This window comes from Rattus rattus, chromosome X (assembly GCF_011064425.1).
Source record: "Rattus rattus isolate New Zealand chromosome X, Rrattus_CSIRO_v1, whole genome shotgun sequence".
In the NCBI taxonomy this organism is placed as follows: domain Eukaryota; kingdom Metazoa; phylum Chordata; class Mammalia; order Rodentia; family Muridae; genus Rattus; species Rattus rattus.
In genome coordinates this window covers 28064302-28083779 of record NC_046172.1, presented here as the reverse complement: position 1 = coordinate 28083779, position 19478 = coordinate 28064302, and the positions used below count along the sequence as shown (strand labels likewise).

The 19478-nt window shown below is 43.2% G+C and overlaps 1 protein-coding gene across 1 annotated transcript; it reads right to left on the bottom strand.

The window, feature by feature from the left end:
- Positions 1–477: 477 nt before the first annotated feature.
- On the bottom strand, positions 478–17800 carry Msl3 (MSL complex subunit 3). Its single transcript, XM_032889561.1, has 13 exons — positions 17645–17800; positions 16169–16251; positions 15685–15780; positions 15265–15365; positions 14337–14428; positions 13616–13741; positions 12802–12962; positions 10710–10868; positions 8588–8850; positions 6983–7092; positions 4152–4251; positions 3294–3378; positions 478–1325 (listed from the first exon to the last, which is right to left on the bottom strand). Exons 1-13 carry the CDS (start codon positions 17744–17746, stop codon positions 1226–1228), a joined length of 1578 nt encoding a protein of 525 aa, XP_032745452.1. The 5' UTR covers positions 17747–17800; the 3' UTR covers positions 478–1225.
- Positions 17801–19478: the final 1678 nt, after the last annotated feature.

Sequence of the window (19478 nt, the reverse complement as noted above, 5' to 3'; positions counted from 1 at the left end):
AGTCTAACTAACTGAGCTAAGCCATAAAAGTGCTTTGTTTAATGATTTCATGGCATCAATATCCTTTCTAGCCCTTTAGAACTCTCTAGACCATAGAGGAGAGTGGGGATGGGGAGAGGGAGAGGGAGAGAGGGAGGGAGAGGGAGAGGGGGAGAGAGGGAGAGAGGGAGAGAGGGAGAGAGAGAGAGGGGAGGAGTAAAAAGATGACTGCACAGCACATCAGCTCGTCAACTTGGAGAAGGATAGATCTGTGTTGGGCCCATCAGGACCCACAGATCAGCCACAAGTTGCCACAGAATGACAGTGACTTCTCCTAACCACCAACAGTCATGACGCAAAGAGAGGCCAAACCAAAAAGGGAAGGACAAAAGCGTACAAAGGGCAAACAAATGGAAACAAAAGTTAGGAGTGAAGACGTTACCCGACTGTTGCCCTGCAATAAAGAGAACAGGCAAGGCCAGAGCAAAACTCCTCATGCTTCTTTCAAACAAAACTGGCAAAGCTTTATTTAGATCACCCAAAATAACATTTCATAGAAAAAGGAACTATAACATTACATAGCAGAGTATGGCTGTAAAATCTCAAACAAGACAGGCAATGCTTTATTTAGAGCAACAAAAATAATGTTTCTGAGAAAGGGAACTGCTACAAGCAATGCATAGCTGCATGTTCTCGTTTGCCATCAGTATCAATTCCCTCAGAAATACTTTGAGAGTGCTTTGCGGCTTCCAAGCACCGACGAAGATCTGTTGAACAGAAAACAGTTTTCAAAACCATCTTTGTTTACCATTAACAAATAATCAAACCATGTGGCTCTTGCTAACAACCAACGGTGCTGTCTACTGGAACCGTGTTTAACCTAAGTATACAGTCGTGAATGTATCCCTATGAAGACAGCTATGGCTGTTTTTATCCTGCCGGCACACAGAGCTTGTGTAGCAGTGTTACTTTGGAATACGTTCAGGCACCCAGGAAGTCATCATTACAGTTTTTAAAAACCATTAATTAATTAATTAAACCGACCCCCTCCCCATAGGCATGGACCACCATGCTGAGCTCAGAAAGTAATTCTTAACAGAAATAATAGTATGTGAAGAACTCAAAAAACAGAGCCTGTTTCTGTCAGAGTACCCCCAGGGTAGGGCTAGCATCTCATTAACACTTCACCTGGAACCTAAAATAGAAAGCCACATAGTGCAGCTGTTTTCTCAAAACGATCAAAAGTTTAATAAATTGCCCTGGGGTTCTTGGTGCTGTAGTGTGCCTCACAGGCAGCAACATAAGCCGACTCCGGGAAAAAGTCATCATGGTATTCTGCTAAAAACCTAGAGAAAGAATAATAAAAAAGACACCAATGAGCATCATAGCAAGAACTGAACGCCCTTAAGCTAAATATTAGCTTTCAGCCAAGGAAATGTGAAAACATTTCAACCTTTTTTGTACTGGGAAGAAAACAGGATTCTATTGATTATTTCCACAACACTCATTTAAGTGCTTTCTGTCATTCACTATTTGTCTGATCCTCGTCATCATCAATGTTACAGAAGCGATTACATACATGCATTTGTGAAAAATAACTTCAATAAGTCCTTTCATGTTTTCCCAACTATAAAAACAATACACGGCAATCACATGAAATGTCACTTAAGAATACAGACTAAGTTACACCAAAAACCGAACAAAATAACCAATACCAGTATTTTGCATACTTATTTGCCATACCAAAAGGTTAGTTACAAGTCTGGATGACAGTATCACCAGTCAAAAGACTGGTATGTCTGAAGATGGCCGTTACAATGTGGCGAGTCGCTCAAGAACCTGCAATACACTGATGAAGGGACTTCAGGCCAGAGTCAGGCATGGTCAGTCACGCCTGTGATTCAAACATTTGGGAAGCTGAGGTGAGAGGAGCACTGTTTATTGGCTATCTGGAACTATGTTGTGATACTCCATCACAAAAAAGCCAAAACAACAAAACGAAGCAAACAGATCCACAAGATAAAAAGCAAAACAATTCCAAGTGAATTTGGACTTGGGGAAGCATGCTGTGAAATCTGCTATAAATCAGCCAGCTACCTCCAACTTGTCCAAATTTCTATAACTGTCACACCTCTCTAAAAATAAGGAACCATGTCAAAAATCACTAGGCAGCTACGTACTTTTTTTTCTGTTTGAAGGTCAGTGTTGAGTTCCTTGATTCTAATTGTTGCCATTGTCTAGTTTTTTTTAAAGAACATTTTATTTACTCTGAGGTTTATTTATAAAACCTTCTATGTTATTTCCTAAAGTCCTAACCTTTATTTTAGATGAGGAACACTTCAAAATCTCTAGGCTTCTTTATACTAACCTCCAGTCTGTTCACTGTTTGCTTTTAGTACACACATTTTATGTTAAACAGAATTGTGAGTTTGTCTGAAGGGGCATCTGGGAGGGAAAAGAATATTTTTAAAACCAATTTTCAATAAAATGCTGGAAAGTGTAATTATGTTCAAGGATATCTTATTCAAAATTCTGATAGAAAAAAAGACCTTTTCAAACTTTAAGACTGATTTCTCTGGATAGAGTACTCTAGTCTTGCAACTCCTAGGTCAGTCAGAATGGGGTCCAACAGAAAGAAAACGGTTCCCTTTCAGGTCAAGTAGCTAGGCTGAGCTGAGTGGGGCAAGGTGAAGACCAGCCTTGAAGGACAAGGCAAAGCTGTAATTAACAGACATCTGGATGGCAAAGAGGGACTAAGTGGCCAAGGGCAGGAAGGTGGGCATCAGATCCACAAGCCAAATACTCTATTAGATAAGAAAATGATAAGAAAATTCTTCAAGGGAAGAATTCAACACCTTTCTCTGAATTCCTAAATGCCAGCATATACTCAGACTTGTTTACTATCATTCTAGGCAAATAATTAAGCTAATTTATGCACATACAACAAAACAGGCCAATATTTACAGTACTCCTGAATAAAACATATAAAACAAGTGTCAATCTTAAGTATTTCTATGTCAGAAAATTCATTTTCTGCTTACAAGGTTATCCAGCTCTAATCTCCTAGTGACAAAAAACCATACCTCACCTCAGTATCCTTGACCCAGAAACTGGAGAAATGAAGGATAAAACAGACATAAAACCAATGAGCAAACCAAAAGAATCTCCTCATATCTTACCCTATTCTGTCAGAACACACCATGTACCCCTATATGGATAATACCACAGAGCTACCTTCCATGTGTGCTAACCTTAAGCCTCAGAAAGTCACATGTTTGCTGCTAGAGGTAGGTGTGACAAGGTAATAAACATACCTCAGAAAGAGATCAAAGTGCTTCAGTAAAGCCTTCAGATTCTTCTCAGAGAAGGACATCTTCCCAAGGATTTCTGGAAGTTTCACTGGATTAAAAACAAAAGCATTTGCAATCAGCAGAATGCCATAATGGGCAGGACTCATTGTGGGATTATCTGGGTTACTCGTTCTACTTTGGGGACTAAAATCAGCATCTATGCTATCAAACAATCAGTTACTGAACAAAGGTAGAGTGGGAAGTCTATGAAACGAAAGTATACCCAATGCTTTTTCTTGAAGAGGAAACACAACACACACACACACACACACACACACACACACACACACACACACACACACACACACACACACACACACAAACCAATGGATATAGAAGGAAGAGTAGTTGGGACAAGAGGTAATGGGGTGTGACTATTCTAAGATCACCATGCATTCTATAAACACATGGAAATATCAGTGTGTGATTTGTTTATGCTCTGCCTAGGGAGTGGCACTATTAGAAGGTGTGGCCCTGTTGGTGTAGGTGTGTCACTGTAGGTGTAGGCTTTAAGACCCTCATCCTAGCAGCCTGGAAGCCAGTATTCTGCTAGCAGCCTTCAGATGTAAAGGTGGAACTCTCAGTTCCTCCTGCACCATGCCTGCCTAGATACTGCCATGCTCCCACCTTGATGATAATAGACTGAACCTCTGAACCTGTAAGACAGCCCCAATGAAAAGTCCTTATGAGAGCTGCCTTGGTCATGATATCTGTTCGCAGCAGTAAAACCCTAAGACACAGTGAAAGCCACCATAATATGTAATTAATAGATGCTAATAAGAAAATGAAAACTGGAAAAACATAAAGAATAGGGATTCTTACCAAATAATCGGAGCAAATGCTGTGCACCATAAATGTATGAAGGGGGAGGTGGCTGGTCTCCTGGTGGATAATTGTCAGGCACAAGTTTCCAAGACAGTACCTACAAAAAAAACATCACTTAAATGCTTCCTTTATTCCAAATGGAGGCACTCCTAGATAGAGTTCTAAATCCTATGGGAAGGAAGAAATAATATTGCTACACAGTGAGCACAAGCCTATAAAAATAAACATGAGAGTCAGAACGACTTGAAATTAGACTAATAAGATATTCGATTTAAAACCTTTCGACACTGCTTATCTTCTGGGGATGCATTCCATCCTGGTGGGGAAGGCATGTTGGCAGGATCAGGGGACTGGCTGCTCACGTGACATCAAGTCAGGAAGCTGAGAGTGGGCAGGAAGTCGGGCTGGTCATTAAAAACTAAAGACTCAGTCCCAGTGACCCACTTCCTCCAGCAAGCTCCACTTCCTAAACGTTCCACAGTCTTCCCCAACAGCACCACCAGCTAGAGACTGAAGTGTTAAAAGCTTTCACAGTCACACTACCATAGCCACTTAGCCCTCTTCCCTCAAACAGGAATATCAGCAAGACTATCAAAGGTCCCTGATTCCTGGCTCTTTAAGTCTTCGTGGAAACTAATCTGAATCGTCTCAGAATTGGTTTCTCTGCTTTTACTCTGATTTTCAGAATGGCAGATGGACATGGAATTTTCAAAAAAGTGAGAGCTATCTTTCAGAACGCTCTGGGGAGTTTCTCTAGCAATACCTTAGTTTAGCAAACCAGAGCCTACTCCACTTTTGTTATGTCTTAGATCTATCACAGAAGAAATAATGTTGCAGGAAATCCTCTATGAGAAAAAGCAGAAGGGTGTCCATCCGCAAAACATCACAGAGGCTGGCAAAGTCAACCTGAATAAAAGAAAGTAGACACTGACAAGTGCTCTGCGATGCGAGGAGGAAGGCCCCAGCATCTTTAAGTTTCTGCAGCTTTCACGAACATTCCCCACGTCATCCTTGGCAGCCAGTTCTAACGTCTTTACACCAACCTGGCATCTAATCTGGTGCCCACATGGGAGGCTTAGCATTGCTTCCGCATCCAGTGCTGCTCAGAGGGAAGAGGTGGGCATTTGTAATTGGTACGGAGATTCTCAGGAGAAACAAAGTCCATCTTAAGCAGCTCTGTGATCATCCAGACCCTTCCCAAATACAATGAGCAATTGGTACGGGGAGAAAGGGACATGAGTGCTTTGGATAAATAGCCCTGGTTAAAACCCACCACGGAAGAGGTTCTTTTTTTTTTACATTTTACTTCTCTTTCTTTTTCCCTTTATTTAACTTTACACTTCTTCCAGTTTTGTTTAACCATATATTTCTTCCAGTTTTTTTTTCTTTTTTTTTTTAATAAGATATATTTCTTTACTTACATTTCTAATGTTAATGTTATTCCCTTTCCTGGTTTCCTGTCCATAAGCTCCCATACCCTCCTCCCCCATACGGGTATTCCCCCCATCCATCCCCCTTACTGCCCTTTCTTAAAGGTCCTTAAAGTCACTATAGATTCCTGAATCCCAAGAGCCTGCTGAACTCCGTTGTTTACCACAAAGCATCCTGCTCTACCCTTAACCACTAGATGGCAGCACAGACCTGAGTGAAAGTAGTCTTTGCCTGACTGTTCACCCCCCCCCTCGTTTTTCTTTTTAAAGAAATAATACCATTTCCTATAAATACAAAGCATATAGTGGCAAGGCATTCAAGTTAATGGGCTTAAAGTCTAGCCTAATTCTGGCATTTACCAGGCTTTCGAGGGGATGGCTATGAGGGCTTCTCTTCCTGGAAGAGAAGCAGATGTCAAAAACAGGTCAGCAACAATCTTATTCAATTGTTTGATGCTCATTTCTACATTGCCCTAAAACTATCCTTCTGACTTTTGTTGAGGGCTGGACTGCTTAACTGGGAGCTTTGTCCTGAGGCCCTGGTGTATGGAGAAGAAACATAGTTCCTGCTCTAAACCAAGGAGTAGCTTCATATCTTAAGAACCCATCGTTTTCCACGTGGGGATTGTGACAATCGGTCTCAAGGCTGCTGTGTTCGGTCTGTAACGTTCCTGAGACACCCAATGTTCCCTTTGTGCAGCACAGTTTGATAAGCTTCCCTCTAACTTAGAACACTGAATGACAGTTTCCACTAACTCTGTCCTGTTTTACTTCTTAATAAACTTACTTAGCATACCAAATAGTCCACGAAAGACCAACTGATCCTAAACTTTCTTTTCTTTATATTATATCCTCTTTATCTTCTGATCTCTTGGTCCTCTCTCTTAGGATCCCATCGCTAGAGAACAACCTGCTTGTTCAGGCCACCTATAAATGACTTAAAGCTAAAAGAATATTTTTAGCTCATGCATATCATATATTGTTCATACTTCAGTGTCCACAATAATAGTTATTGGAACATGTTGCACATCTATCTCATTTATATATTGTTTGCAGCTATTTGGCAGTTGATTCATCTTAATTGGCATCACGTGGCCCACAAAACCTAAAACATAGACTCTTGGGCTCTGAAGAATAAAAGTTTTGCTATGTTATACAAAGTGCAAATACATGTATTTCAATAACTGAATGATCTTTAGGGTAAAAGATCATTATAATTGTAAAACAAGAGTCCCAGCAGTTTTCTCAGATTTGAAAATAGGAACACACTGTTAAGCAGAAACCTCTCTATCATTTGGGGCTATTTCTTGTAAAGCAGCACAATACTTCGAGAACTTAGGATTTTAAGCAACCACAAGGGGTAAAAGAACCCTGGAAGTCCAACATCCAGCACCCTACCTCATTGATTTCATTGGTTCTTCTCCCTTCAAAGCCAGCGAATACAGCACTCCCATCCTTACTTGGAGTCAGAGGAATGGGGGAAGATGATCTGCTATGCACAGGTGTCTCTGTCACAGAGAGAGCTGCAATCATTCACCCATAAAGTTACAGATAGACTGAACCTGAGACACTCTCAGGACCCCGATAAACACCAGACCACAAATAGAAATCAATTCCCAAAAGCTAAAAACCATTAACAAAAGGTCTCACGTGGAATGTTGGACTGTTATTTCTAGCCAGGTACTGATATATATGTTACATGAGTCAACCTTGGGAAGGTTATGCTAAGCTGAAGCTACATAATGTGATTCCATTCCTACATAATATGCAGACTAGGCAAACCAGAGAGAGAAAGGAGATTCATGGGCTCTAAAAGGATTGGGGTGGGAGTGGCTGCTAATGGGGATGGGCTTCTTGTAGAGAGGGGGTTCACCAAGTTTTGAAACCATGTTGTAAAACAGATGGTTTCAATATCTGTTAATACATTAGAAGCCACTGGACTGGATACTTTAAATGGGAAAACTGTATGGTGTGTGGATTACTGTTAAAAAAGTAGGGTTACTAAATTAGTCACTTTAAAATGGTTAACTTGGACTGGGTAGACAGCTCAGAGGTTAAAAGCACTGGGTCCTCTTCCAGCACCTACACAACAGACCACAACTCTGCAATTACAGTTCCACGGAATCTGGCACCTTCTTTTGGCTTCTGGGGGCACTAGGCACCATGGTGCACAGATGTAGATGAAAACAAAGCATCTAGACAAATAAAATAAAAATATAAAATTCACCAGCTTTACATGGGATTTTTACCTAAATAAATAATGCCAAGAAAAACGTACCAGGGGCTGGAGTGGGAGTCAGGGAAATATTTCATCTTTCAAATTTGTTTTTAACAAGTGTTTTATGTCTTAATTAAACCTCATTCTATCACCTCATCCATTGTGTATATACATGAAACATTATTCCATTACTATAAAATATCTCAAACTGACTAATCTAAAGTGCCAAGTAGACTGGTAGTTTCCAAGGGAGGTGGGGAAGGGCAGATGACGGTAGGAAAGCTTTCTTTCATTCTGTGATGAGACTATATGAACTGATTGTGGAGACAGCTGTACAGTTCTAACTATACTAAAAATCACTTCAAATAGGGAATGTTCTAGCATACTCCGTCGAAACCAGCAATCTCATTTGAACATTTTATTTAAACGGAATTCTTCGAGGTAAGTTTTGAAAACAGGAATGGAAATGTAGCAATCTATTAGCACAATTCATCTTGAATGAGTATAGAAAACATGGGATTCCAATAACTACACCAGCTCACAAAAGTAGCAAAGAGGAAGGATAACAAATCAACCTTAAACACAGAGCCCAGTCTGGCCTCCCTAGTTCTCACTGAACCACCCAAGCCACTAGCTTTCTGTGGATGTTTTCCTTTTCAAAGGAAGTAGCTTTATAGCAACCTTCGTGAGATCTGGAGAATCACACACTTTATACACACTTGAGAGGCTAACAACAAACGAAAAAAGCACCTTTCCCTGGCCTGGGGCTCTTAGGACAAACTCACTCTTTTCCAAGTGCAGAAACAGCTTCGGCATGCTGGCGGATGTGTCCTGTTGCCTGCGCTTCGGCTGAGGTGACGAGCTGCTTTCAGACAGCCTGTCACAGTTGGTGCTGTGCCTCGTGGACCTCCTGAGAGACTGCAGTGCCTCTGGCTCTGCTTTGCGCCTCTTGGGGGTGGCTGGTTCACCAGTAGGTGGCTGACTCTCTGTAGACTGTGGTGTGGATGGATTCAACAAAGGTGGGCTAGGAGACAGCTCCTCCTGGCTCCTAGGCAGGAAAGAAAGTGTCCCTGGCAGCCTCTAAAGATCTGAGGGCTTCTGCAAAGCCTCCTAAAGTCAGGTCCACCAATCAACTTGGAAGGGAGGAGGTGACTCACGGGTATCTCCAAATATATGCAAACACGCATTTTCTTAAGCAGTCGCTAAATATATGAGGTTACCATATCTTTGCAAAGCATGCTACTGTCAGACAGAGACTGAAAGATCCTCTTCTATATGTTTCAGAACAAGGTCTCTAAGAGGAAAGGCAGAATTTGGCCCGATCCCAGAAAGCAGTTGCTAATGTCTGCTGTCTATAGTGCCAGCCTGGTGATGGCCTGTTACAACTGAAGGCAGATAGCCTGTTCCCTAGTGGATAGAGACCAGACACACTGCTAAGTGTTCAATGCCACACCGGACAGGCCCCCAGGACAGAGAAACTCTCTGGTCTAGGGAAAAAGACAACCACACGATGTCTTCAAAATGTAAAACCTGCCAGGATTTGAGAATGGCACAAGTATGTCTAAGTCTATGTCAGACTCTGGGAATCAGCAAGTATAAAGCAAGCCATTCATGGGGACTTTGACACAAGTGCCCAGTGAGTCTTGCTGACCTCTTACCTGGGGCGAAAGTGACATGGAGAAGGGAGGAGAGAGAGAAGCTGTCAAAGAGATGGTAAAGAGGCAGAGAACCATGAAAAGGAGAGGAAAGAAGGAAGGCAGTTAATGCAGGGCACAGAAAGTTATCTGTGACAAAGGAGGTAGAGTCTAGTGAAAGAGCAGTAGATACGAGCAGATGCTGGTTTAACATTGAGGGATGCTGCTAGTAATGCTGGAAAACTTGGTCCTCTGGCCATGATATGACCATTGACATCTTGGATTGGGAGCAGCTGTGATGACCCACATAAGATCCTCATAACCACTAACATTGCCTGTGAAAAGTGGCAGGGCTCCTAAGACACATGAGAGCCACACCCCCTTATGAGTACACTTAAATCGTTAATGCCTGCCAGCTCTTCTTCAGCAGTGTGGCTACCTGTAAGTAGCGCATGTTCCTTTAACTAGCCCAGTTACACTCATTCCCTCACCAAGGGAGACTTGATGCACACCATTCCGGAACAGAAGAGAGAGGACATGGCCGAATGCCTTAGTAAAATTAAGGGAAAAGACTTTAGGTGAGCATGGATCCATCCTTGCAGCCCCTGCCAGAACAGAGAACAAAGCATGCATAGGCACAGGAGGAAGCAATGCAGTAATAAAAGCTAAGTAGGGGACTAACCTACACTGAGAGCCAAAGGTTACTGACCCCTTGTTTATGACATCATGAATTGCTACCCCAGCAGGGAGGGAGAGGCTCAGAGGAAGCTGACCCAGATCACATAACATCAAGCAATGGATGGCAGCTGTACTTCCACTTTCTACCCTTCTGGCCCATGTTGCCTGGTAACTCTTTACTGTCTTCTGAAAGGTGGGACAGCTGCTGGGAATCCACTGATAACATTGTACTTACTTAGGAATCTTCTGCCCACCTACCCTTCTCTTGCTAAGTAGTCATGGCTAGACTAGAACTCTCTCAGGAGACCACCTGTCCTCAAATTCACAGCAGTCCTCCTTCCTCAGCCTCTTGGATGCTAGAATGGCACGTGTCATCATGCCTGGCTACACTGGAATGCTTACTTGGGGGAAAATCTTTCACAACCATGAGAATGTGAATGATGATCTAGCCAATGAGGGCAGGACAAGTGGGGGTGTTGAGGGAGGCACCAGTAAGGACAACCTACAATGTTTCCTTTCCTTTAGACATTCAGGCCACCATGTCAGCAGATCAAATACTTCCACAAAGAAGCGAGTCGGGTCAGTGTTAACTTACCTATTAGTTGTCGTGGTACTTTCCTTAATAGGAAGAAAGAATTTTGACGATGTCACCCTTTTATATTGAGTTTGTTCATATGGATAAAGCAAAACCAATGGGAGAGTATAATCAAAAGTTATTCGTAATCCATCCACCATCTCCTTACAAAGGTCAACACTAGGAAGATTGAGAAAGAAATGATTAGAGACTAGAGACCAAGTAAAGTCATAAAAATTTTCAAACTTCATGAGAAAGGTATATATTTTAAAGAGAGCGGACTTATCTTTATTCTTATTTTATTATTTTATTCTAGAGACAGGGTCTTACTATATAGCTCTGGCTGGTATAGACCTCTCTATGCAGACTAGGGTTAAGCCAAACTCACAGAGATTCATCTGCCTCTGCTTCCTTGAGTGCTGGGATTAAAGGTGGGTGCTATTCAGCTGAGGGCAGACTTTTAAAACATTAGATAACAACTTACATATAAAAAGAATAAACATAATATATCAATGAGAATAATAAAGAAATAGGGGAATATAGACCATAATATAAACAGCAGACAGTATGCTAATACCTTAAATGTATCCATATCATACAAAGGAACAGGTTCAATACAACCTAAGACACCTCAGCAGCCAGGGCTCCTGGCTTCTGTTTCAACTATAATACTCTACCTCCCTGACACTGGTCCTGTCAAGTCATGAGGGGATAGCAGGATTCTGACTAGAATAAAGAATTGTTTGGGGGTAGAGAGAAAGTGGATCAATGAGTAAAAGTGTTTGTTATACAAGTCTGGCAATCTGAATTTTTATCCCCAAAATCCACTTAAAAGCTAGATGTAGGGCTAGAGAGATGGCTCAGCCCTGACTGCTCTTCCAGAGGTCCTTACTTCAATTCCCAACAACCACATGATGGCTCACAACCATCTGTGATGGGATCTGATGCCCTCTTCTGGTGTGTCTGAAGGGAGAGACAGTGTACCACATACATGAAATAAATAAATAAAACTTTTTAAAAGAAAGTTAGGTGTAGTAATGCACAAATCTTTAATCCCAGAATTCCTGTGGGGATACAAGATACCAAGATGGGCAAATCTCTGGAAATTCAAAGAATAGCCAAGACTGTGGATCTAGCAGTGAACAACACCAGAGGGACTGTTTCAAACAACGTGGAAGGTGAGAACTTATACTAGAGGTTGTCCTTTAACCTTCAGATATGTGCCATGCCACACATGCACTCACTTGCATTCGTTAATTAATTATATTTTTAAAGGACCGGTCATAAGCAACCTTTGATCCAGTTCTCATGGCCCATTCTGATTCCTCAAGTAGATAGTTCTTCTCCAACACGGTATCCCTGAAAATGTTGGTCTTGGTAACAAGATTGTTACAATCAAGCTAGATCTCATATGGAATTATCAAACACTTCAGCAAAGGCACAATAATTTCATATGAGACTGGTAACTGAACAAATAATCCACAAATCATCTATGAAATAAGAGATGAGTTCAACAGAACTGAACAGGATCCCTTGTTCTAAGTTGGAACATAGAAGGAAAACTCTGAGGGTACAGCCAAATGGAAGAGTACTTGCTGAGTAAGCATGAGGGCTGAATTCAATCCCCAGTAGCCCCAGAAAAGCTAACAATAATAAGAACAAAAACCAAAAGAGCTTGAAGGGGCTCGAGACACCATATGAACAACAATGCCAACCAACCAGAGCTTCCAGGGACTAAGCTACTACCCAAAGACTATACATGGACTGACCCTGGGCTCCAACCTCATAGGTAGCAATGAATAGCCAGGTAAGAGCACCAGTGGAAGGGGAAGCCCTTGGTCCTGCTAAGACTGAACCCCAGTGAATTAGATGGGGGGAGGGCAATGGGGGGAGGATGGGAGGGAACACCGATAGAGAAGGGAAGGGGAGGGGTTAGGGGGATGTTTGCTTGAAAACCGGAAAGGAATAACAATTGAAATGTAAATAAGAAATAACCAATTTAATAAAGATGGAAAAGGAAAAAAAAGAGAACAAAAAAAGAAGAAGAAGAAAAGAAGAACAAAAACCAAAACCCAAAGACAAAATTCAAAGACGAAACACTCCAGCTACTCACTTCTTCTCTGCTGGGACATAGTGAACATTCATGTGCGCATGCATCATGGCATGATGGTGACGAGGCCTCTCATTGGCTGAAAAGGCTGCATTAATAGCAAAATGTTTCACATAGGATTCCAAAATTGTTATGATGTTGGTCTGGCATGGAAGTTTCACTAACTGTTAAGAAAAATAAGAACATCTGACATTCTTATCCCATTATAATTAGACGTATATTCCAAGCAGGGATAGCTGTGGTTTTATTGGTTTAACTGTCAGTGCTGCTCAAGAACTTCTTGAATAAGTCTGTCTTGAAGATCGTTGGTAAGCTTTCCTTCCCTGGATCATACGCTCACACTACTATAATTTTACTGTTTTGGAATACAAAGAAGCAAGTATTCTCAGTCATAATGTTCTATGAAAAACAAACAGGAAAGCCTCGCAAAGTATATGCAAGAGAGGTGCCTAACCCAATAATTAAATCCTAATCTAGCTAGCCTTTCAACTCTCTGAGACCAACTGTTCCAGAACTCTCTCTATGTGGAGCAGGCTGGCATTGAACTCACAGAGCCTCTGCCTCCTGAGTGCTAGGGTTAAAGTGATCACATGAGCCATCAAGCCTGGCTTAAATCCTAACCATAGTTGAAACCCAGGTATCAGGATTCTGGAAAACTCCCTGAAGAGCTCAAATGGATAGCATATGGTATATAAGTCTTAAGTTATTGCTAGGAAACTACCATCCCCCTGACCCCCATGCTGCCTCGCTTGTGACACATTGACCACAAAATGCAGCCAAAAAGAGGCATCCCGACCAATCCATTCCTTCTGCGTACCCGCTTCCTCCTGTTGATATAGTAACAGTCATCCTCAAGCTGCTTCTTGAGAACTTCAGGGATATCTATAGTGATTGTTCTCTCATCCATATCCTTTCTTGAGCGCAGAGACAATACCTTTTTTTTCTGCAATATCACAATTCCATTTTTAATTATTGAGAACAGTAAGAGAAGCTACCAAATACGAGTCTGCTATGCAACCAATCTAGTTTATTCGCAACAGTCGCATCATGCCACATGGCCACTATTAAAAGACAAAGACAAAGACACTCTGCCACATATCTAAGTGTTTCTCACAGCATTAACTACATTGAAAATTCATCTTTGTTTCTTCCTCATTTATGATTACCATTGGGGTTAGTGTTCGATTTGGAGACATACAGAAGCCGATCTCAGTTAAGCACCATTAAAAATTAGCCATTATGAATTATAGTTAACAATCTTAACTTTTAAAAAAAGATGTATAACTTGTGGAAACACTCTGTGGGTATAAGGAGTCAATTATATTCATACAATGACCATCAACAGATGTCTTTTCTTGAAATGTCACAAGAAAATTTATAACATTGGTCTGAACAGTATATCTTTTGAAAAGAATTCCTAACCTCAAAATTTTGCCACTAGCACCATGTGTGTGTGTGTGTGTGTGTGTGTGTGTGTGTGTGTGTAAGTATATGTATACACACACACATATACATACAATAAAAATGGTTTTTGTTACCCCTTTAGTCTTTACTTTAATACGGCGTTGTCGGTGTTCTTTTATTCCTCCATTCTTTTCTCCACAGCTTTCATGACAGGTGCTACTTATTGCTATATAAAACAAAAAAAAAAAATCAGGCAAACTCATATTATACCCTCTGACAATCTTTACAGGTACAAGTGTTTAGGTAGCTCATGCACTTGACTATGAAGAATGGTCTGTAGTTCTGCATACATTTTAAATCCGAAACACAAACACTGTACCTTTTGGAACAGAAACTTATTTGATAAATATAACTCCAGTATCAATGGATACAAAAATCACACGAGCTAATGATCTGAAAGTGTTTTACCAACTAGGATCCTATGGTTCACTGTTGGAGTTATAAGTGGTGGCAAGTCCCTGGAGGTACCAAGAAGAAAATGGACTGTGAGAAAGGATCTGTGCGGCCAGGCTTGCTGGCTGAGATGAAGGTGATTACTGGGAAGACTCTGGTAGAGTCTTATCTCCACATACTGACTGATCACAGTGACTACAGTTTTCATTGTCTAAAACAAACAGTGCATATTACAAAGATGCTCCTTCACTTATGATGGAGTTATACCTAGACTGATGAAAATCACCTAGCTTATTGAATATCATAGCTGACTACTTTAAATGTACCTAGAGCACTTAATTAGCTGACAATTGGGCAAACTCATGGAAACAAAGCTTACCTTATGGGAATACTAACATCTAATGCATTTTATTGCATAGTACACTGAAAGTGGAACAAGAAAATTTCATACCACCATAAAGTCAACAAAAATCATAAATGAGAACATCTATACGGTATGAGTTTGCACTGTTTCCCCATCTATAATTTCAATGACTCTTTCAATCCAAAGGTATAAAAGGACTACATGAACATGGTTTTAGTTGAGGAAAGTAATGTCAAAACACTCACAATTTTCGTCATTTTTAGTTTTTTCTTTGACTGGCACACTTTTTAAGAGAGAGTCAACACCAGGCAACCTACAGCGCCTCTTCTTTTTTCCTGTGCCTCTCCTGAAAATGACAAACAAATCAAAATAAAACTTCATACTGGGACTTGGGAGCCACAGAGGTCATAATAATTCTTAAATATGTAGAAGATTAAACATTAAAAATAGAACAGTAATCCCCACTACCAAATGGACAAGTTATTCTGAAAATATCTGTGATTCTTTAGAATACTATAGAAATGCTTCATTTACTTTAAATATGCAATGTAAGATTACTGAAATCTGTCATGTTATTACTTTAATATCATAAAAAATCCAAACCAGTGTAAAAAAAAAAATAGCCCCACTGAATAACACTCCCATCAAAGTATTTGTATTCTTACAGGCGAGCTATTGCCTTTTTGGCCAATTTGCGCTGTAATCTTCGGTTTTCATCTGTATCATGTAGCACATGATCTTCAGCCGCCCATCTATCCCAACTGGTTGAAAAAAGAGAAAGAGGATGTAAAAGTCAGTATCTTGAAACAAATGAAGCTTATGCTAAAAAGGCATCACGAAGAAGTGCCCCAGACTCGCTGACATTTTAGAAAGCTATAAAAAAAAAAAAAAAAAAAACTTCAAAACCACCAAGAGGATACCAATAAAGCTCAAAGGGAACTCAGTTACAGCAACCATGATTTCCAGTGATTACTCATAGATCATCCAAACATGACAGACTTTAAAGTAATCATGCCTCAGAACAGTCAAGCTTTCCAAACAAAGCAGAAGCAGGAAATTAAACTTTTCTACGGGTGTTTCTAAAACTTAAAGTTACAAAATTATCTTGCTACGAAGGCGATTAAGTCTAACTGTAACAAGTTCACTGACCTGCTGTTCCAACCATTAAAATGTATCAGATATTCTGGAATCTTTCTGCCCTTTTCGTCTTTCCCGATAATAACATCGATGATCTGAAACCAGGAAATACTACTCACGCATGGCACAGCAAACCGAAAATTATTATAAGTTGGGTAAAAAAAAAAAGAGCTAGATCAAAGTCTTTTTTTAAAGAAAAAAAAAAAGTATTCATTCCCCCTTTTAGATCCAGAGCAGGGTTGTAACATTCTTCAACATTTTTTTTCCTCTTTTGCCCGAGTGGTTGCCTCAAAATAGGAAACATCCGTCCAACCAACCCATGATTGGTCTCTTGAGTTTGAGACCGGGTGAAGCTTCTGAAGTCATTGGTCGGTGGATTTGTCATTAGCGAGGGCCCAGACTAGACAGAACAGCCCTGAGACCTCTGGGAGTTGTAGTCACCTGGGCCTTGCCTTGTCCAGTGTCCTGCCTAGCTAGCCAGAGACTTCCACAACCCTTCCCCTCCCCTTAAGAGCCATGCATTCCCTGAGGGGATATCTGGTACAAATGAAACGGTATGGCCGTCGGTCTCCCAGCGATGCAGCAAGCTAGAGGGATGCAATAGGAGGTAAACAGAGTTAAGGGTTGCAGGAGGAACCGAAGGTTACAGAGCCTTTGGGCACAGACCTTGTGTGTCCACCGGACACCACCATAAACCTTGCTAAAAGTTTTGGTGCTGCTCAGGATTGTCTCTGCCACCAAGGACTTCCATGGTGGCTGCTTCTGACACTCGCTCCGACCCCCCAGCGTGCCGGTTCCTACCTTCTTGGGCTCTGGAGCACTTAGGTGCCACCCTGCCCCTTAAAAAGCTTAACAACAGTATATATAGCTCAGCCTGTGCTGACCGAGCTGGATACCCACAAGACGCGATTCCTTCCTAACTCTATTGACCTCCCACCATTCCGTTGGTACGCGACTGAGCAACCTTGAGCCCTTCCCTCCCCCCCGCCCCGGGATTATTATAATCCTAAATTCGACGAGGGTCCGGGGACTATTACGTCGCAAATTGACAGCTCGAAACTTAGGATCAGGTTGAGGATGTGGGTGGGAAATTTGGTCAGGGTGTCCTCTAGGAAGCCCATGTAGCGTGGAACCACATAGGACAAGGAGAGACTTATCGCAAATTCAGAGGCCTCAGGCGACAGTCCTCTCACACCAGCTGCCCGGATTGGCGCCCAGCGCTCAAACTGCCATCCTGGCCTAGCAACCGCGCCTGAGCGACGCGACAGGGCCGGAAGCGGAAGCAACACGGGTCCTTTCTAGTTAGAGCAGTCGCGCGCCCCACGCGTGACGCCAGCGTCCCCTGCCGACCCGGGCCGCTCCACGCAGGCCAAGGCTCGCCCTGGTGGCTGTCCAGGGCTCCAGGCCACTTGTCCTCCGCTGGCCCCTTTGCCTCCCATCCCTGGAACCCAGTCCCGCGTCTCCTCCCTGTCCCCCCCGCGGCGGCACCTTGGCATCGTACAGCACTCGCGCCTTGGTGGGGTCAGGCTCGAAGCACAGCACTTTCTCCCCAGAGTGGAATTGAAATTTCATGCCCTTGCTCGCGCTCATTTGCTCATCGTGGCGGAGGGCGAGGCTCCGGGGCGGGCGGAGTGCGTGCGGTGGGGGAGGACGGCCGGGGAGGCGGCGCTCCGCCACTGGGGGGGCCCGGGAGTGGTGGAGGCTACGGCCGCCCCGCCCTCGGCCCCTCCTCCGGCCACCCCGCGCCACTGCGAGGACCTTGGCAGTGGCTATGGAAGCGCGCGGCCCCGCCAGGGTTTGTCCCCGCCCGCCCCCTCTAGGGCTCCGGGAGGGGTGCGGACTGGGAGCAAGTATCCCCGCCCGAGGTCTTCCTGCAGAACGTTCCCTCTCGTCCCCATGGGTTAGGGTTCCCGCGGTTTCCAGGCTGTGCCCACGTGTGCGCCCGGCTGTCACCCCGGGCGTGCGCTCTCTGGCCGGAGCTTGGGGATCTCTTAGGGAGAGTGCTGCTATGGGGTAGTCACCAGGCGCCGCCGAAGCTGGATGGCGTCTGCCCCCAGGAGCTGTCTGGCCGCGCGCGCGCGCGTCAGCCCCCTTGGCGGAGTTGCGCGCACATGAGTGTGGCCACGCGAGAAGGACGCGGTGTTGGAGCTGGCCGGAGACGCGCAGTGGCCTTGAGCTAGGGGAGGAGACATTCCGCAGTGGCCTTGAGCTAGGGGAGGAGACATTCCGGGCAGTTAATAGAACACAGGTCATCCTTCCAAGAGGACCAGCAGGTAGCTGGCTGGAGGCCCTGTGTGAGCAGTAGGCAGAAAGGCTTATGTGTCTTTAAAGGGTATATGTGTCAGCTTGCAGCACTCCTCAATTGCTCACCTACGGTCTGTCTTCAGTGGCTCAAAAGCTCCTAAAGAGTGGAAGCACCATTGAGACCTCTGTTAACAGTGTAACTGCACAGATGGGATGTTCCATGAATACTCCCTGAATGAATGACCAGAAGACAGGAGACTTGAAGGTCAACCTTCAGCGACAGAGAGGGCCGTGCTGGCCGGTTTCTTCTTGAGTGCAAAGCCACTAGGCAATGTGGTTACTAGATTAAGACCTGACTGGGTAGCTGAGCAGATGGGCTGGAAGGTTAACCCCTCAGGTTTTAGTGAACTATCAGATTTCCCACACTACTCTGTTCTTGCTTCCAGAAATTTGCATCTCCCCACCCCCACCTCCCTCCACCTAGTACAAGGTCCAAATCTCTCACACCTCCACTTGGGGACTTCCAAAAGTCCCTCAGGCTTCTCTAGAGGAATCATACACCTGGCCAGTGTTGCCTCTCAGAACTCGATTTACCCTTTGCTTGCATTTACTGCTCTGCTGTAGAATGAGTTGTTTATTTGCAAGATGGCCCCACTAAGAGAGTAAGCTGCTTGAAGCTGGGGTTTGGGGGTGTCTAATCCAGATAGCCATTGTATACTCCCAGAACACAATAAATATTTAATGAACAAATGATTGCAGATTTATGAAGCCGAATCCATAAAACTCAGTAGCCAATTGCTGTGGAGGAAGGAAGGGAAGGAGGAATCTTGGGAGACCCCCAGGTTTTCTAGCATAAAGAGCTGAGTGAAGGATGGGTCCACTGGTGAGATAGGGGCAAGGGAGAGGAAGACAAGTTTGAAGAAAATGGCCAAATGATGACTTGTATCTAAGACAATAAAGTCCATAAAGGCCCGGATTCTCAGGGGATGTGGATGGTAGTGTTCTACAAATGGCAAGGGGCAGTTAATGGCTTGTTGCATGTCAACATAAGCTGGAATAGTTGGTGTTTCTGAATCAC